The sequence below is a fragment of the Macaca nemestrina genome, chromosome 1, assembly GCF_043159975.1.
Source record: "Macaca nemestrina isolate mMacNem1 chromosome 1, mMacNem.hap1, whole genome shotgun sequence".
Lineage (NCBI taxonomy): Eukaryota > Metazoa > Chordata > Mammalia > Primates > Cercopithecidae > Macaca > Macaca nemestrina.
In genome coordinates this window covers 194,463,626-194,478,609 of record NC_092125.1, presented here as the reverse complement: position 1 = coordinate 194,478,609, position 14,984 = coordinate 194,463,626, and the positions used below count along the sequence as shown (strand labels likewise).

The following is a 14,984-nucleotide window of genomic DNA, read 5'->3' as shown; positions in this document are numbered from 1 at the left end:
CAAATGATGACAAATGTTTTTAAAAGTTGACTTCACGATATCAGAACAGGCTTTGATTGAATTGAGCTAGAAACTTGAAAGTGATGTAGTAAGAAATTATTGTTTCAAAGTTAAATCACTAAGAATATTTAATGAGGGCTCTTACACATAGAAAACACTTAAGACTGACATTGAGGACAAAAACTGTCCAACTGACTTGAAGTGTTAGGAATTATTACACAATTCTGTCCCAGTGAGAACTGTGTAGATATACAGAGAGCAAGCTGTGTTATATTTTTGGTCATGTTATTTAATGTATTACACATATGCTATAGATGTTTTTCTTTGTATAGTATACATGAGTGAACATGGACAGGTTTGAATATCATAAATTGCTGGTGAAGAGCTACCACCTTTCCAATCAGGGACACTCAAAAATAAGTTAAAATAGATGCTTAGACGTGTCAGGAGCTGCTTTACTTTCCCCGGAAAAGCAGCATAATTGGTTTTATCTGATGGGTTAAGGTGTAGAATTCAGCATAATTGAACATGAGTGTTTTATTATCATTTCTAAGTAGTTAGAAATGTCTGTGAATATTACATTTAAACCAAACTTTAACCACAATCCCTAAAGCACCTTTTTAGGGTGCTTTGAAAATCAGTTTGAAAATTACTATCCTGAGTGCTCTCAAAGTTCTCCTCCAACTCTGAAAAACCATATATATTTCAGTACCTTACATTTATGTAGCTCTGTTTCATAAAGTACTTTGACATACATTGGTTCATGATCTTTTCCCAGTTACCCCATGAGAGTTAACAGAGTAGGTTGTATTATCTTTAAATCCTGCAGAAGAAACTATGTTTGTAGATTAAGGCTCACATACTGAGTTAGTGACAACCTTGGTTAGTACCTTCTTCTGCTACCTACTAGTCCAGTTTCTTTTTTTCCATCACCACACTGCAATGGAATATGATTTTTCTATTTTGTATTTTTTAATTGAAAATATAATAACATTAACATTTAAAAGTTTTATAATCACCACCGTAATTCAACTAATTTTTTTCCTTGTTTTTAGAGACAGGGTCTCCTCTGTCACCCAGGCTGGAGGACAGTAGTGTGATCATGGCTCACTGTAGCTTTGACCTCCTAGGCCCAAGCAGTCATTCCACCTCAAGCTCCCAAGTAGCTAGGACCACAAATGTGCACTGTCATGCCTAATTTTTTTTTTTTTTTTTTTTAACATTTTTTTGTAGATACAGGGTCTTGTGTTGCCTAGGCTGGTCTTAAACTTCCGACCTCCCAAAGTGCTGGGATTACAGGCGTGGGCCATCACACCTGGCCCACAACTATTTTGTTTTTGTTTTGAGACGGAGTCTCGCTCTGTCACCCAGACTGGAGTACAGTGGCACCATCTTGGCTCACTGCAACCTCACTGAATCCTGAGTTCAAGCGATTCTCCTGCCTCAGCCTCCCCAGTAGCTGGGACTACAGGCTTCCGCCTCCACACCCAGCAAATTTTTTGTATTTTAGTAGAGATGGGATTTCACCATGTTGCCCAGGCCGGTCTCAAACATCCTGAGCTCAGGCAGTTCACCCACCTCAGCCTCCCAAAGTGCTAGGATTACAGGGGTGAGCCACCGCGCCCGGCCAACTATTTCGTAATATAACCTTGCACATAACTTTTTGTAAAGTGAAGTCAGTGCATACAAGAGTTTTCTGTCGTTTTAAAGTATCATTATGAATATTTTTCAGATTTCTGTATAATATTTATCATTACATCACCTGGTTTTTACCTATCTTGGGAAACTTTTCTGAAATATAAGGAATCAGTTTGGGGAGAATGTATGTGAAATTATGGTGATTAGAAACAGAACCAAGGGCCCAAAGCACAATTTATGGGAATGTTGATGAGCCATATTTATTGGCACTTAGGATTTCTGTTTTTTCTTGGGGAAAGGTGAGCAAGAAGAGGTTATGAAAGAAAAGGCAAATAATCTTCCTTTAGAAACAAATATATGAAGGGTTCATTTTAATGTCTTTATTAGAAGAAGGCTGCTTTTTAGGGCAGGCACGGTGACTCATGCCTATAATCCCATTACTTTGGGAGGTCGAGGCAGGCAGATCACCTCAGGTCAGGAGTTTGAGACCAGCCTAACCAACATGGTAAAACCCCGTCTCTACTAAAAACACAAAAATTAGCCGGGCCTGGTGGCAGGCGCCTGTAATTCCAGCTATTTGGGAGGCTGAGATGGGAGAATTGCTTGAACCTGGGAGGTGGAAGTTGCAGTGAGCCGAGATCATGCCACTGCACTTCAGTCTGGGCAACAGAGTGAGACTCTGTCTCAAAAAAAAAGAAAAAAAGAAAAAGAAAAAACAATAGGCTGCTTTTTATGTCCTTAATGATGGTTATTTTCATTTTTATTATATTGAAAGACATTGATATAAAAGGTAAAACTTTCTGGCTTTATTATAAAAGCTCATTCCAAAATATGGCAAGTACCATTCTAGACTTAATAATTTTACCAGTACTTGCTTTACAAAATTAGGGCAGCATCCAAAGAATTCAAGTTGGAGATTTAATAAGAAGGGAATATGAATTTCCTCTAGAAAGGATTAAGAATCATTCCTGCTAAGGTCCTCGAGTGACATTTTGTTGCCTGGCAGCTAAAATAATTTGTCTCTTTCCATGACTATGTTGTCTTGTGCTGTGTTAACTTCCTGATACCTAAGCTTAAAGTGAGGGCCAAAGGACAAATTCAGTGCCTATATGTATTCCTAACACGTTGGTCTTGCCCTGTTTGTCTCCCTGTCCTTCTGCTCAGGTTCCATACTGCCCTCTGTAGGAAGCTCTGTAGGCAGTGTAAACGGATACCACACCTGCAAAGGTGAGAACGCCATTTCAACAGTGCTTCTTTGTTGGATGTGTTAGGACAGTGTCCATGTTTGCATCTGTGTATGTTGCAATATGTGTGGAAGAACTGCTGCCAGAATGGGTGTGAGGATAAAAATCTGGGGAGAAGCAACTGTGGTTTTCTGGCTGTAGACCATAAACAGGTTGGCAGCCCCTGAAGCTAAAGGCATTGTAGAAAAACAATAGACTGGATCACTAGATAAGGCAAATAGGGAAAGAACTCAAAGAAAATATATGTTAATCTTTGAATTTTAAAGAAGTTATACTAGAGGTAATCTAGTCTAGCTCTCAGCCTCCAAGCTAGGTGACTTCTCTGTAGTTTGGAGAAGAAGGAATGGAAGAATACTCCAAGCACCTTAATCCCAGTAGTACACTAAGGTTAATTTCTTACTTTGCTCCGTTCACTTTTATTGTTCCCATGTTTAGCATTTTAAGGTATACATCTGAGTATATAATGCCAAAACTAGAATGCAGATTAATGAGAACCCTTTTGTTTTGTGTATATAAACAGGAACTTTTGTATGATTTAGCAGGAAGATAATCTCTAGTTCACTAGAAGGAGTAAGAGGGATGCAAGTAATTTAGGAGTGAGGAGTCAAGGAACATACTTGAAGAGCTGTCTCCAATCTGATTTCTGTTTCTATGATACTAGATCTGACGGAGATCCAGTGTGACATGTCAGATGTAAACTTGAAGTATGAGAAACTGGGTGGAATACTTCATGAACGCCAGGAAAGCCTTCAGGCTATCCTCAACAGAATGGAGGAGGTTCAGAAGGAGGCAAACTCTGTGCTGCAGTGGCTAGAATCAAAAGAGGAAGTCCTGAAATCCATGGATGCCATGTCATCTCCAACCAAGACAGAAACAGTGAAAGCCCAAGCTGAATCTAACAAGGTATTGTGTTTACATTAGTTGCCTCCCAACACCAAGAGGAAGAGACAGCTGTACCAGTGTTCCTGCCCAAGCCCAGGCATCTGAGAGAGAGACATGGGCAACAATCCAGGCTGTGATGGGCAGTGTGTTTGACTTTCTAAATGATTAATATGCCTTAACTCTCCTAGAGAATTTTCTTATGAAATTAGAAATTGTTATAAGTTAGATTCAGAAACAAAACCAGATATGTTTGCAGAAAAAGAATAGCCCTCCCCAGAATCATTAGCTCATTGAGAATGGGATCTCATTTTCTATATGATGCTGTAAGCAAGACAAACCATTCTTATCAAAGTACCTTTCCAGTTCTTGGAAGGATCTAAATAACTGATTACAGTTCATTCTTAAGATTCACATGTGAGACTAGGAAAAATGTCAGAAGATATAAGACCATAGAAAATCCTGTAGGAAATTTTCACCAAAACTTTTAATATTCCCATTGAGCATAGCATCTCATCTCCTTCAAGATGTGTTATCATCATATCTTGGTATTTTTCGTTTATTGGGATTAATAATTCCTTCTACTATAATTCTCAATAGTAGAACTATTGAGTTCTACTGATGTGTTATACATAAAAGAAACTCAGATCCTGCCATTTAGATTTTCAGTTTAAAATAAAAATTGAAATAGAAGGGTTAAGTATCTTAACATCACTAAACAAGTCATTGATAGGATCCTAGTAGAACCTATAATAACCGCCCAGTTTTCCAATCATTTCTACCACACACACAGCTTCGTTTCCTGTCCAGAATCTCAGGGCATGCATGGCATTCTTTCTCCTAGGCCTTCCTGGCTGAATTGGAACAGAATTCTCCAAAAATTCAAAAAGTAAAGGAAGCCCTGGCCGGATTACTGGTGACATATCCCAACTCACAGGAAGCTGAAAATTGGAAGAAAATTGAAGAAGAACTCAGTAAGTTTTCACAGGAGTGTTGCAAGTTTGCTAAGTTACTCATCTTCAAAGCAAGTAGAGAATTTCAGCACATCCTATACAACAGGAATTATTTTTAGTTAATTTTTATAAATAAGCAATTAGGGCCCAGATAGAGCCAGAGCATGAGCCTGAATTGGGAAGAAAATTAGAAATTCCACTCAAAGAGTCAGAAGTTTGGCTTTCTTGGGCAAGTCAAACTGATAATCTGCTGTAATCAGGAACCAAAGAGAGGCCAGGAACAGTGGCTCACACCTGTAATCTCAGCACTTTGGGAATCTGAGACAGGAAGATTGCTTGAATCTAGGGGTTCAAACCAGTCTGGGCAACATAGCAAGATCCTATCTCTACAAAAAGTAAGGAAAAACAAATTAGCCAGGTGTGGTGGCGTGAGCCTGGAGTCCTAGCTACTGGGGAGGCTGAGGTGAGACGATTGCTTGAGCCCGGGAGTTCAAGGCTGTAGTAAGCTATGATTGTGCCACTAAACTCCAACCTGGGCAACAGAAGGGGACCTTGTCTCCAAAAAAGCATAACTAAAGAACTAAAGAATATTGATGATAAAAATGAAAGATGGAAATAATAAAAATATTCAATAAAGGGTTTAGATAAATTATGTGCTCATAATATTGAACTGTAAACAGCGTAGATGAATTTTTTTAATTTAATTTAATTTTTTTTTTGAGATGGAGTTTTGCTCTTGTTGCCCACGGTAGAGTGCAATGGTATGATCTTGGCTCACTGTAACCTCCGCCTCCCGGGTTCAAGTGATTCTCCTGCCTCAGCCTCCCGAGTAGCTGGGATTACAGGCATGCGCCACCATGCCCAGCTAATTTTGTATTTTTAGTAGAGAGGGGATTTCTCCATGTTGGTCAGGCTGGTCTCGAACTCCCGACCTCAAGTGATCCGCCCACCTCGGCCTCCCAAAGTGCTGGGATTACAGGTGTGAGCCCCCTGCCTGGCCTTTTTTTTTTTTTTTTGAGACAGGGTCTTGTTCTGTCACCCAGGCTAGAGTGTAGTGGCACGATATAGCTCACTACAGCCTTGACTTCCCTGGCTCAAGCAGTCTTCCTGCTTCAGCCTCCTGAGTAGCTGGGACCACAGGCATGTGCTACCACAACTAGCCAATTTCTGAATTTTTTTTTGCAGAGATAGGGTCTTGCTTTGTTGTCCAAGCTGGCCTTGAACTCTTGGGCTCAAGTGATCTTCCCACTTGAGGAGTTCAAGAACAGCCTGGGCAACATAGGGAGATCCCGTCTCTACAAAAAATAAAAAATTACCTGGGCATGGTGGCGCATGCCTATAGTCCCAGCTACTTGGGAGGCTGAGGTGGGAGGATCACTTGGGCCCAGGAGGTTAAGGCTTCAGTGAGCCATGATCGGGCCACCGCTTTATCCTGGGTGATAGAGTGAGACGCTGTCTCAAATAAGTAAATAAATAAATAACACTTCTGGGGTCATTTCCTGCAGTATATTAGGAACATAACTTGGGGATCAGGCCAGTTGTTGATGAGAGTAAAGCAATACATTCCCTCATTTCCTCTCTACAGATTCCCGATGGGAAAGGGCCACTGAGGTGACTGTGGCTCGGCAAAGGCAGCTAGAGGAATCTGCAGGTCATCTGGCCAGCTTCCAGGCTGCAGAATCCCAGCTCCGGCCGTGGATGATGGAGAAAGAACTGATGATGGGAGTGCTGGGGCCCCTGTCTATTGACCCCAACATGTTGAATGCACAAAAGCAACAGGTCCAGGTGAGCAATATAGCAACAAAGAAATTGGAATCACATGAAACTGGGTTTGAATGTTTCTCCCAGTAAGTAGATTTCATATGATCGTAGACAAGTCATTTAATCTCTCAGAGTCTCAGTTTAAATGAGGTATTTATAAGGTGTTAATCATGGTGCCTGTAAAATAGTAAACAGTCAAAAACTCTTATTATTAACAGAGACAGTAAGATGAGTAGATATGAGAATGGGCAGTTTTTCTGTCTAAATTATGGAATTATATTTTACTTGTGGCCAGGCATGGTGGCTTACACCTGTAATCCCAGCACTTTGGGAGGTCAAGGTGGGCGGGTCACAAGGTCAAGAGATCGAGACCATCCTGGCTAACATGGTGAAACACCATCTCTACTAAAAATACAAAAAATTAGCCGGACGTGGTGGCACGTGCCTATAATCCCAGATACTCGGGAGGCTGAGGCAGGAGAATCTCTTGAACCCAGGAGCCAGAGGTTGCAGTGAGACTAGATTGTGCCACTGCACTCCTGCCTGGACAATAGTGTGACACCGTCTCAAAAAAAAATTTTTTTCACTTGTAATCCCCTGTGATAGGATCCACATTACTTAATATCTTATATCTGCTGGCTTTACATAGGATTTTCTGTGATCAAACCTCAAAAAAATTGATTTAAGTGCCTAACATCGTAGAAATTTAGGTTGGTCAGGCTGGGTGCGGTTGTTCACGCCTATAATCCTAGCACTTTGGGAAGCCAAGGTGGGTGGATCACCTGAGGTCAGGAGTTCAAACCAGCCTGGCCAACATGGTGAAACCTCGCCTCTACTAAAAATACAAAAATTAGCTGGGCGTGGTGGTGGGCGCCTGTAGTCCCAGCTACTCAGGAGGCTAAGGCAGGAGAATTGCTTGAACCCATAGCACAAAGGTTGCCACAAGCAGAGATGGTGCCACTGCACTCCAACCTGGGCAACAGAGCAAAAACTGCTTCAAAACAGAAAAAAAAAAAAAGAAAAGAAAGAAATTTCGGTTGGTCAAAATTATGTCATTTCCAATGAAATCCTGCCTAGAGGCTTTTCCTTCTTTTACATTCTCCCACAGCCTGGTCCATGTCTTCTCAACCTACCAGGTTCCTTAAGTTAAGACCTAAGAGTGCTTTTTGAAGGAACTGTTTCTTTCAGTTCCTGCATCCAGGTAATTATTGAGTCCTATTTAGTCTAATTACAAATATTTTTCTAATCCAGGGTTTTTAAACTTTTTGGTTTCAAGAACCCCTTTTATTCTCTGAAAAATTACTGAGGATCCCCCAGAGCTTGTGTTTATCTGTTAACATTATTGTACTAAAATACTGAGGAATTTTTAAAGTATATATTTAAAATTTTTAAATAGCAATGGTAAAACCATCACATTAACCTAAATAACATATTTTTAATGAAAAAATAGCGTTTTCTGAAACATAAAAGTTTAATGATAAGAGTGGCATTGGCCGGGCGTGGTGGCTTATGCCTGTAATCCCAGCACTTTGGGAGGCCGAGGCAGGCGGATCATGAGATCAGGAGATCAAGAGCATCCTGGCTAGCACAGTGAAACCCTGTCTCTATTAAAAATACAAAAAGTTAGCCGGGTGTGGTGGCGGGCACCTGTAGTCCCAGCTGCTGGGGAGGCTGAGGCAGGAGAATGGCGTGAACTCGGGAGGCAGAGCTGGCGGTGAGCCGAGATCGCACCACTGCACTCCAGCCTGGGCGACAGAGCGAGACTCTGTCTCAAAAAAAAAAAAAAAAAAAAAAAAGGAGGGGGGACATTGTTTTATATCTTTGCAAATCTTAATTTCTGGCTTAATAGGCTATTCTTATATCTGCTTCTGCATATCTGTTACAATATCAAGCACCACGTAGCCTCTGGAAAACATCATTGAACATTTGTGACAGCACAAAAATTTTAAAAGGCAACTAACATCTTAGTATTATGAAAATGGTTTTGATCTGTGTATGTCTGCTAATCCTAGACCCTCCCCTGAAGTGCCTTTCACCAGCCTTAATTTCTACTCTGCTTGGAGAACTACTCATTCTTTATTGTCGCATCTGGGGAGCCTTTCCTGATTTCTGTCTTCTGCCATTTGTCATCCCCAATGGAATTAATCACCCTATTCCATGCTTTCACAGTTCTGTGTTGCATGTTCACATCACTGTTTAATCATTTTTACTTTTGTTACATTTTATTATAGTTCATTGTTTATACATTTGTCATTTTGTGAGGCTGTGTTTTATTTATTTTTGTGCAGTGTAAATACTGAGTACTTTCTATAAATTATCTCATTTAATCCTTACAACAGCCAAAATAAGTACTCTACTGTCCTAGTTTTGTGCAGTATAAATACTGATTACTTTCTATAAATTATCTCATTTAATCCTTATAACAGCCAAAATAAGTACTCTACTGTCCTCATTTTACAGATGAGGAAGCTGGGGTTTGAGAACTTATTAAATCTTGCCTAAGGTCATACAGCTAGTAGGTGACAGAACCAGGATTTGAACACAGACAGTCTGACTCCAGATCCTGTAATCTTAACTTTTTTGATGACAGCAGCAAGGGATAGAAAAGAAATAAAAAGTCGTAGTCATTGCCTTAAAGAAGCTCTTTGTCTAATTAAGCTATATTATAAAATACAGATTGTATATGCTCTTCGAATTCTAAGAAAGAAACTAAGAAAAACAGACACTGAGAGTTGACATGGCAAGCCCAGCTAGTAATACAGCTGGCTCTGGGATCCAGTGTTCTGAACTCCCTATTTAGAGGCTTGGGTATTGCATGGCAAGGCACATGAATGCCAACTTTAATTTCTCAGCCATGTCTGGCCTTAGTAACTGACATTGAAACAGAATGGGACAAATAAGGAAAAGAAGTAAAATAGGAACAATCACTGAGCCTTTCAAAATAAGTTTTTATTAAGCAATTGTTAAGTGATACTGCCTCAGCCTACTAGCCCGGTCCTTTAGTTTTCTGGTTTATTTTTTAAAGTAGTTGGCACTATTTGGCACAATCCAACATCAGTTTTTGTTTTGACACTGCTTTTTCTTTTTTGGAGACAAGGTCTCACTATGTTGCCCAGGCTGGAGTGCAGTGGTGCTGTCTCAGCTCATTGCAGCCTCAGCCTCCTGGGTTCAAGCAATTCTCATGCCTCAGCCTCCCAAGTAGCTGGGACTACAGGTGTTCACCATCACGCCCCGCTAATTTTTGTATTTTTAGTAGAGACGGGGTTTCGCCACATTGGCCAGACTAGTCTTGGACTCCTGACCTCAAGTGATCCTCCCACCTCGGCCTCCCAAAGTACTACGATTACAGACGCGAGCCACTGTGCCTGGCCTGACACTGCTTTTAGATAGATCTGTTTTTTTCCTGTCTAAACATCTTGGTGTCATTTCTGTTTCAGTTTATGCTAAAGGAATTTGAAGCACGCAGGCAACAGCATGAACAACTGAATGAGGCAGCTCAGGGCATCCTAACAGGCCCTGGAGATGTCTCTCTATCCACCAGCCAAGTACAGAAAGAACTCCAGAGCATCAATCAGAAATGGGTTGAGCTGACTGACAAACTCAACTCCCGTTCCACCCAAATTGACCAAGCTATTGTTAAGAGCACCCAGTACCAGGAACTGCTCCAGGACTTATCAGAGAAAGTGAGGGCAGTTGGACAACGACTGAGTGGCCAGTCAGCTATCAGCACCCAACCAGAGGCTGTAAAGCAGCAATTGGAAGAGACCAGTGAAATTCGATCTGACTTGGAGCAGTTAGACCACGAGGTTAAGGAGGCTCAGACACTGTGCGATGAACTCTCAGTGCTCATTGGTGAGCAATACCTCAAGGATGAACTGAAGAAGCGTTTGGAGACAGTTGCCCTGCCTCTCCAAGGTTTAGAAGACCTTGCAGGTAAGTTGGAGTGAAGAACATACTTCTGCCGTTATTAGAGGGAAGCAGAAAGAAGGAATGGGTTAGGAGTAGTCCCAAGAATCTAGGATTCCCTTACGTAATTTTTAGGCTCAGAATGGTGTTAATCCAATTCCTTCTGCTAGTTGCAATGAGAACTGCTGTGGTTGTTACACAGTGAGCACTTACAAAATGTGAAGGTTTACATAGCATAGTCCTAAAGATAAAAGCTCTAATAAAATTTCAACCAGCAAGTAGAGATTCATCCCCATAGATGTACTAAGTGGAGTTCCACATATACTCGCATTGATACCCAACCTTTTTTTTTTTTTAAATATTATGCACACCACACACACAGGTTCTCACTCTGTCACCCAGGCTGGAGTACAGTAGTGTGATCATGGCTCACTGCAGCCTCAGTCTCCTGGGCTCAAGTGATCCTCCCACTTCAGTCTCCCAGGTAACTGGGACTATAGGCACATGCCACCATGCCCAGCTGTTTGTTTTTTTTTTTTTTTTTTGAGACAGAGTTTCACTCTGTCACCCTAGCTAGAGTGCAGTGGCATGATCTTGGATCACTGCAACCTCCACCTCCTCAATTCAAGCAGTCCTCTTGCCTCAGCCTCCCAAGTAGCTGGGACTACAAGCACGTGCCACCATGCCTGGCTAATTTTTGTATTTTTAGTAGAGACGGTGTTTCACCATGTTGGCCAGGCTGGTCTCGAACTCTTGACCTTGTGAACCGCCCACCTCGGCCTCCCAAAGTGCTGGGATTACAGGCTTAAACCACCGCACCCGGCGATTATTTTTATTTTTAGTAGAGACGAGGTCTTGCTTTGTTGCCCAAGCTAGTCTTGAACTCCTGGGCTCAACTGATCCTCCCACCTCAGCCTCCCCAAGTGCTGGGATTACAGGCATGAGCCACCGCACCCATCCTCTTCTGGACTTATTATAACTTGGTAGAAGAAAAATTGTGTCATTCATTTATTATTTATCTTTCTGAAAATGTTTATGACTTTCACGTTTACCAGCTAGAAGTCAAAGTTTACTTCTGTTACTTAGATCACCTTACAAGGTTGCTATGAGGATTAAATAAGATAGTGTATATGAAGGAGCCTAATTATATGCCTCTTTTTGGTAGGCCCTCAAGTAACATTAGTTCCCTTCCCCTAAGATTAGACCATATATTCTCAGCAAACATTTTAAATGCCAGGGTTCAGGCATTATTAATTTCAATTTTATTTTCTCATTTCAGCCGATCGCATGAACAGACTCCAGGCAGCTCTTGCCAGCACCCAGCAGTTCCAGCAAATGTTTGATGAGCTGAGGACCTGGTTGGATGATAAACAAAGCCAGCAAGCAAAAAACTGCCCCATTTCTGCAAAATTGGAGCGGTTACATTCTCAGCTACAGGAGAATGAAGAGTTTCAGAAAAGTCTTAATCAACACAGTGGCTCCTATGAGGTGATTGTGGCTGAAGGGGAATCTCTACTTCTTTCTGTACCTCCTGGAGAAGAGAAAAGGACTCTACAAAACCAGTTGGTTGAGCTCAAAAACCATTGGGAAGAGCTTAGTAAAAAAACTGCAGACAGACAATCCAGGCTCAAGGATTGTATGCAGAAAGCTCAGAAATATCAGTGGCATGTGGAAGACCTTGTGCCATGGATAGAAGATTGTAAAGCTAAGATGTCTGAGTTGCGAGTCACTCTGGATCCAGTGCAGCTAGAGTCCAGTCTCCTGAGATCAAAGGCTATGCTGAGTGAGGTGGAGAAGCGCCGCTCCCTGCTGGAAATATTGAATAGTGCTGCTGACATTCTGATCAATTCTTCAGAAGCAGATGAGGATGGAATCCGGGATGAGAAGGCTGGGATCAACCAGAACATGGATGCTATCACAGAAGAGCTGCAGGCAAAAACAGGGTCACTCGAAGAAATGACTCAGAGGCTCAAGGAGTTCCAGGAAAGCTTTAAGAATATTGAAAAGAAGGTTGAAGGAGCCAAACACCAACTTGAGATCTTTGATGCTCTGGGTTCTCAAGCCTGTAGCAACAAGAACCTGGAGAAGCTGAGAGCTCAACAGGAAGTGCTGCAGGCCCTAGAGCCTCAGGTAGACTATCTGAGGAACTTTACTCAGGGGCTGGTAGAAGATGCCCCAGATGGATCTGATGCTTCCCAACTTCTCCATCAAGCTGAGGTCACCCAGCAAGAGTTCCTCGAAGTTAAGCAAAGAGTGAACAGTGGTTGTGTGATGATGGAAAACAAGCTGGAGGGGATTGGCCAGTTTCACTGCCGGGTACGAGAGATGTTTTCTCAATTGGCAGACCTGGATGATGAGCTAGATGGCATGGGTGCTGTTGGCAGAGACACTGATAGCCTCCAGTCCCAAATCGAGGATGTGCGACTATTCCTTAACAAAATTCAGGTCGTCAAATTAGACATAGAGGCCTCTGAAGCGGAGTGTCGACATATGCTAGAAGAAGAGGGGACTCTGGACTTGTTAGGTCTCAAAAGGGAGCTAGAAGCCCTGAACAAACAGTGTGGCAAACTGACAGAGAGGGGGAAAGCTCGTCAGGAACAGCTGGAACTCACACTAGGCCGTGTAGAGGACTTCTACAGGAAATTGAAAGGACTCAATGACGCGACCACAGCAGCAGAGGAGGCAGAGGCCCTCCAGTGGGTAGTGGGGACCGAAGTGGAAATCATCAACCAACAATTAGCAGATTTTAAAGTAAGTCTTAACCTTGTTTTTCTTTTTCTTTTACATGTATTTATTTGCTTGTAACTTGGAAACCATTAGAGTATACATTTTAATTTCTGTCCCTAGTTCTATTATTGTCACTTCCATCACCATGAAAGCACACTGTCTGAAGACTAAATAGTCTCTTGGACTTCTGAGCAAACTGGTTTGAGCATTTTTCTTTTTTTCTTTTTTTTTTCTGAGAGAGGGTCTCCCTCTCTCACCCAGGCTTGGAGTGCAGTGGTGCGATCTTGGCTCACTGCAGACTCGACCTCATAGGCTCAAGCAATCCTCCCACTTCAGCCTCCCAAGTAGCTGGTACCACAGGCGCCACCATACCCGGCTAATTTTTTGTATTTTTTGTAGAGACGAGGTTTTGCCATGTCTCCCAGGCTGGTCTCAGAACTCCTGAGCTCAGGCAATCTGCCCACCTCAGCCTACCAAAGTGTTGGGATTACAGGCATGGGCCACCAAGCCCAGCCAGAGCATTTTTCTATTGTAGTTTATTTCAGTCTTTATAACCAATTAAGGATATAGAAAGAAATGTCCAAGTCTTATCTCTTACTCTAAGAATTTCCTCTTAGGGTTTCTTGAGATTTCAGATTACCAGATTTTGTAATAGCAGTGAATGTATCTTCAGGTCTCTGTTATTCTTTTCTTTTCTTTTCTTTTCTTTTTTTTTGGAGAGAGTCTTGCTCTGTTGCCCAGGTTGGAATGCGGTGGGGCAATCTGGGCTCACTGAAACCTCCACCTCCCAGGTTCAAGTGATCCTCCTGCCTCAGCCTCCCGAGTAGCTGGGGTTACAGGTGCTCACCACCACACCTGGTTAATTTTTATATTTTTAGTAGAGATGGGGTTTCACCATGTTGGCCAGGCTGGTCTCAAACTCGTAACCTCAAGTGATCCACCCGCCCCAGCCTCCCAAAGTGCTGGGATTACAGGCATTAGTCACCGCACTCAGCCCCCTGTTTTTCAAATTGAGGTATGAAAAGCCCTAAGTTAAACATAGTCTCATCTTCCTAAAGTGTTATTTTTACACAGATTTTAGGGGAGGATATTGATGTATATTTGATATATTATGGAATAAAACATAAAATTATCATTAATTATTAAAATAAAACATGACACTTCGAATAAATCTCCCATTTATATAGTAAGCAGCTTAATAATACATCCCAGACTCCTCAAGAGTACAAGTTCTTTGCCTATAGGAGTGGTTGAGAAGTACTGCCTTAATTGCAAAAATACTTAAATTCTTTGCCTGAGCCAAAATTTCCAGTCCTGAGATTGTGTGAGTATAAATTAAAGTAACAGATGATTATATGACCCAAAAGTGTGGATTTACTGGGTTAGGAGCACATCTGTTGGATCTTGGCTCTCACTATATGAACCTTTTGCCCCTAGAGTTTTCTTTGTTGTAAATACCTAAAAGTCTCTCACTCTGCCACTGTACATGGAACAGATTTGGAAAGGATACTTCCAGCACTTTGTTTCCATCACTAGTTAACTATTCCTACTTACACAGTTAATACTCCCACCATTAAAGTAAAATTGTGATCTCAGAGACCTTGCTTGCCAGCGTTGTCTTAAAAACATGAATGCAGAGGTAATGTTGACACCAGCTCAGAGCCACATGGTCCTAGAGAGATCACAGTTTTGTAGACAGGATCCAAGTGCAAAAACGTGGCTGTTTCAGAAGGGCCCCTCTAGGAGCTTGGAGGAAATTCAGCACTAAAGTGTGACATTGGCTGAAGGCCTTCTTACCATGTTTGGAGATAGTACAATTTTGAGCAAGAGGAGTCATCGTATTTGGGTTTCTTGAGGCACCCAGATAAGGAAAGGG

At 41.8% G+C, this 14,984-nt stretch overlaps 1 protein-coding gene across 24 annotated transcripts in view; it reads left to right on the top strand.

Annotated features, from left to right (window-relative positions):
* The window catches only part of LOC105494777 (microtubule actin crosslinking factor 1), a 390,378-nt gene that overhangs the window by 276,005 nt on the left and 99,389 nt on the right, over positions 1-14,984 (top strand). For 21 of the 24 annotated variants that reach the window (XM_071095727.1, XM_071095735.1, XM_071095721.1 and 18 more), the window contains 6 exons: positions 2,803-2,865; positions 3,544-3,785; positions 4,606-4,735; positions 6,300-6,499; positions 9,913-10,408; positions 11,661-13,132. In XM_071095727.1, the coding sequence (XP_070951828.1) occupies positions 2,803-2,865; positions 3,544-3,785; positions 4,606-4,735; positions 6,300-6,499; positions 9,913-10,408; positions 11,661-13,132 (2,603 nt within the window). The remainder of the gene's footprint in view (positions 1-2,802; positions 2,866-3,543; positions 3,786-4,605; positions 4,736-6,299; positions 6,500-9,912; positions 10,409-11,660; positions 13,133-14,984) is intronic. The other 3 variants (XM_071095682.1, XM_071095747.1, XM_071095754.1) reach the window with 1 other exon arrangement.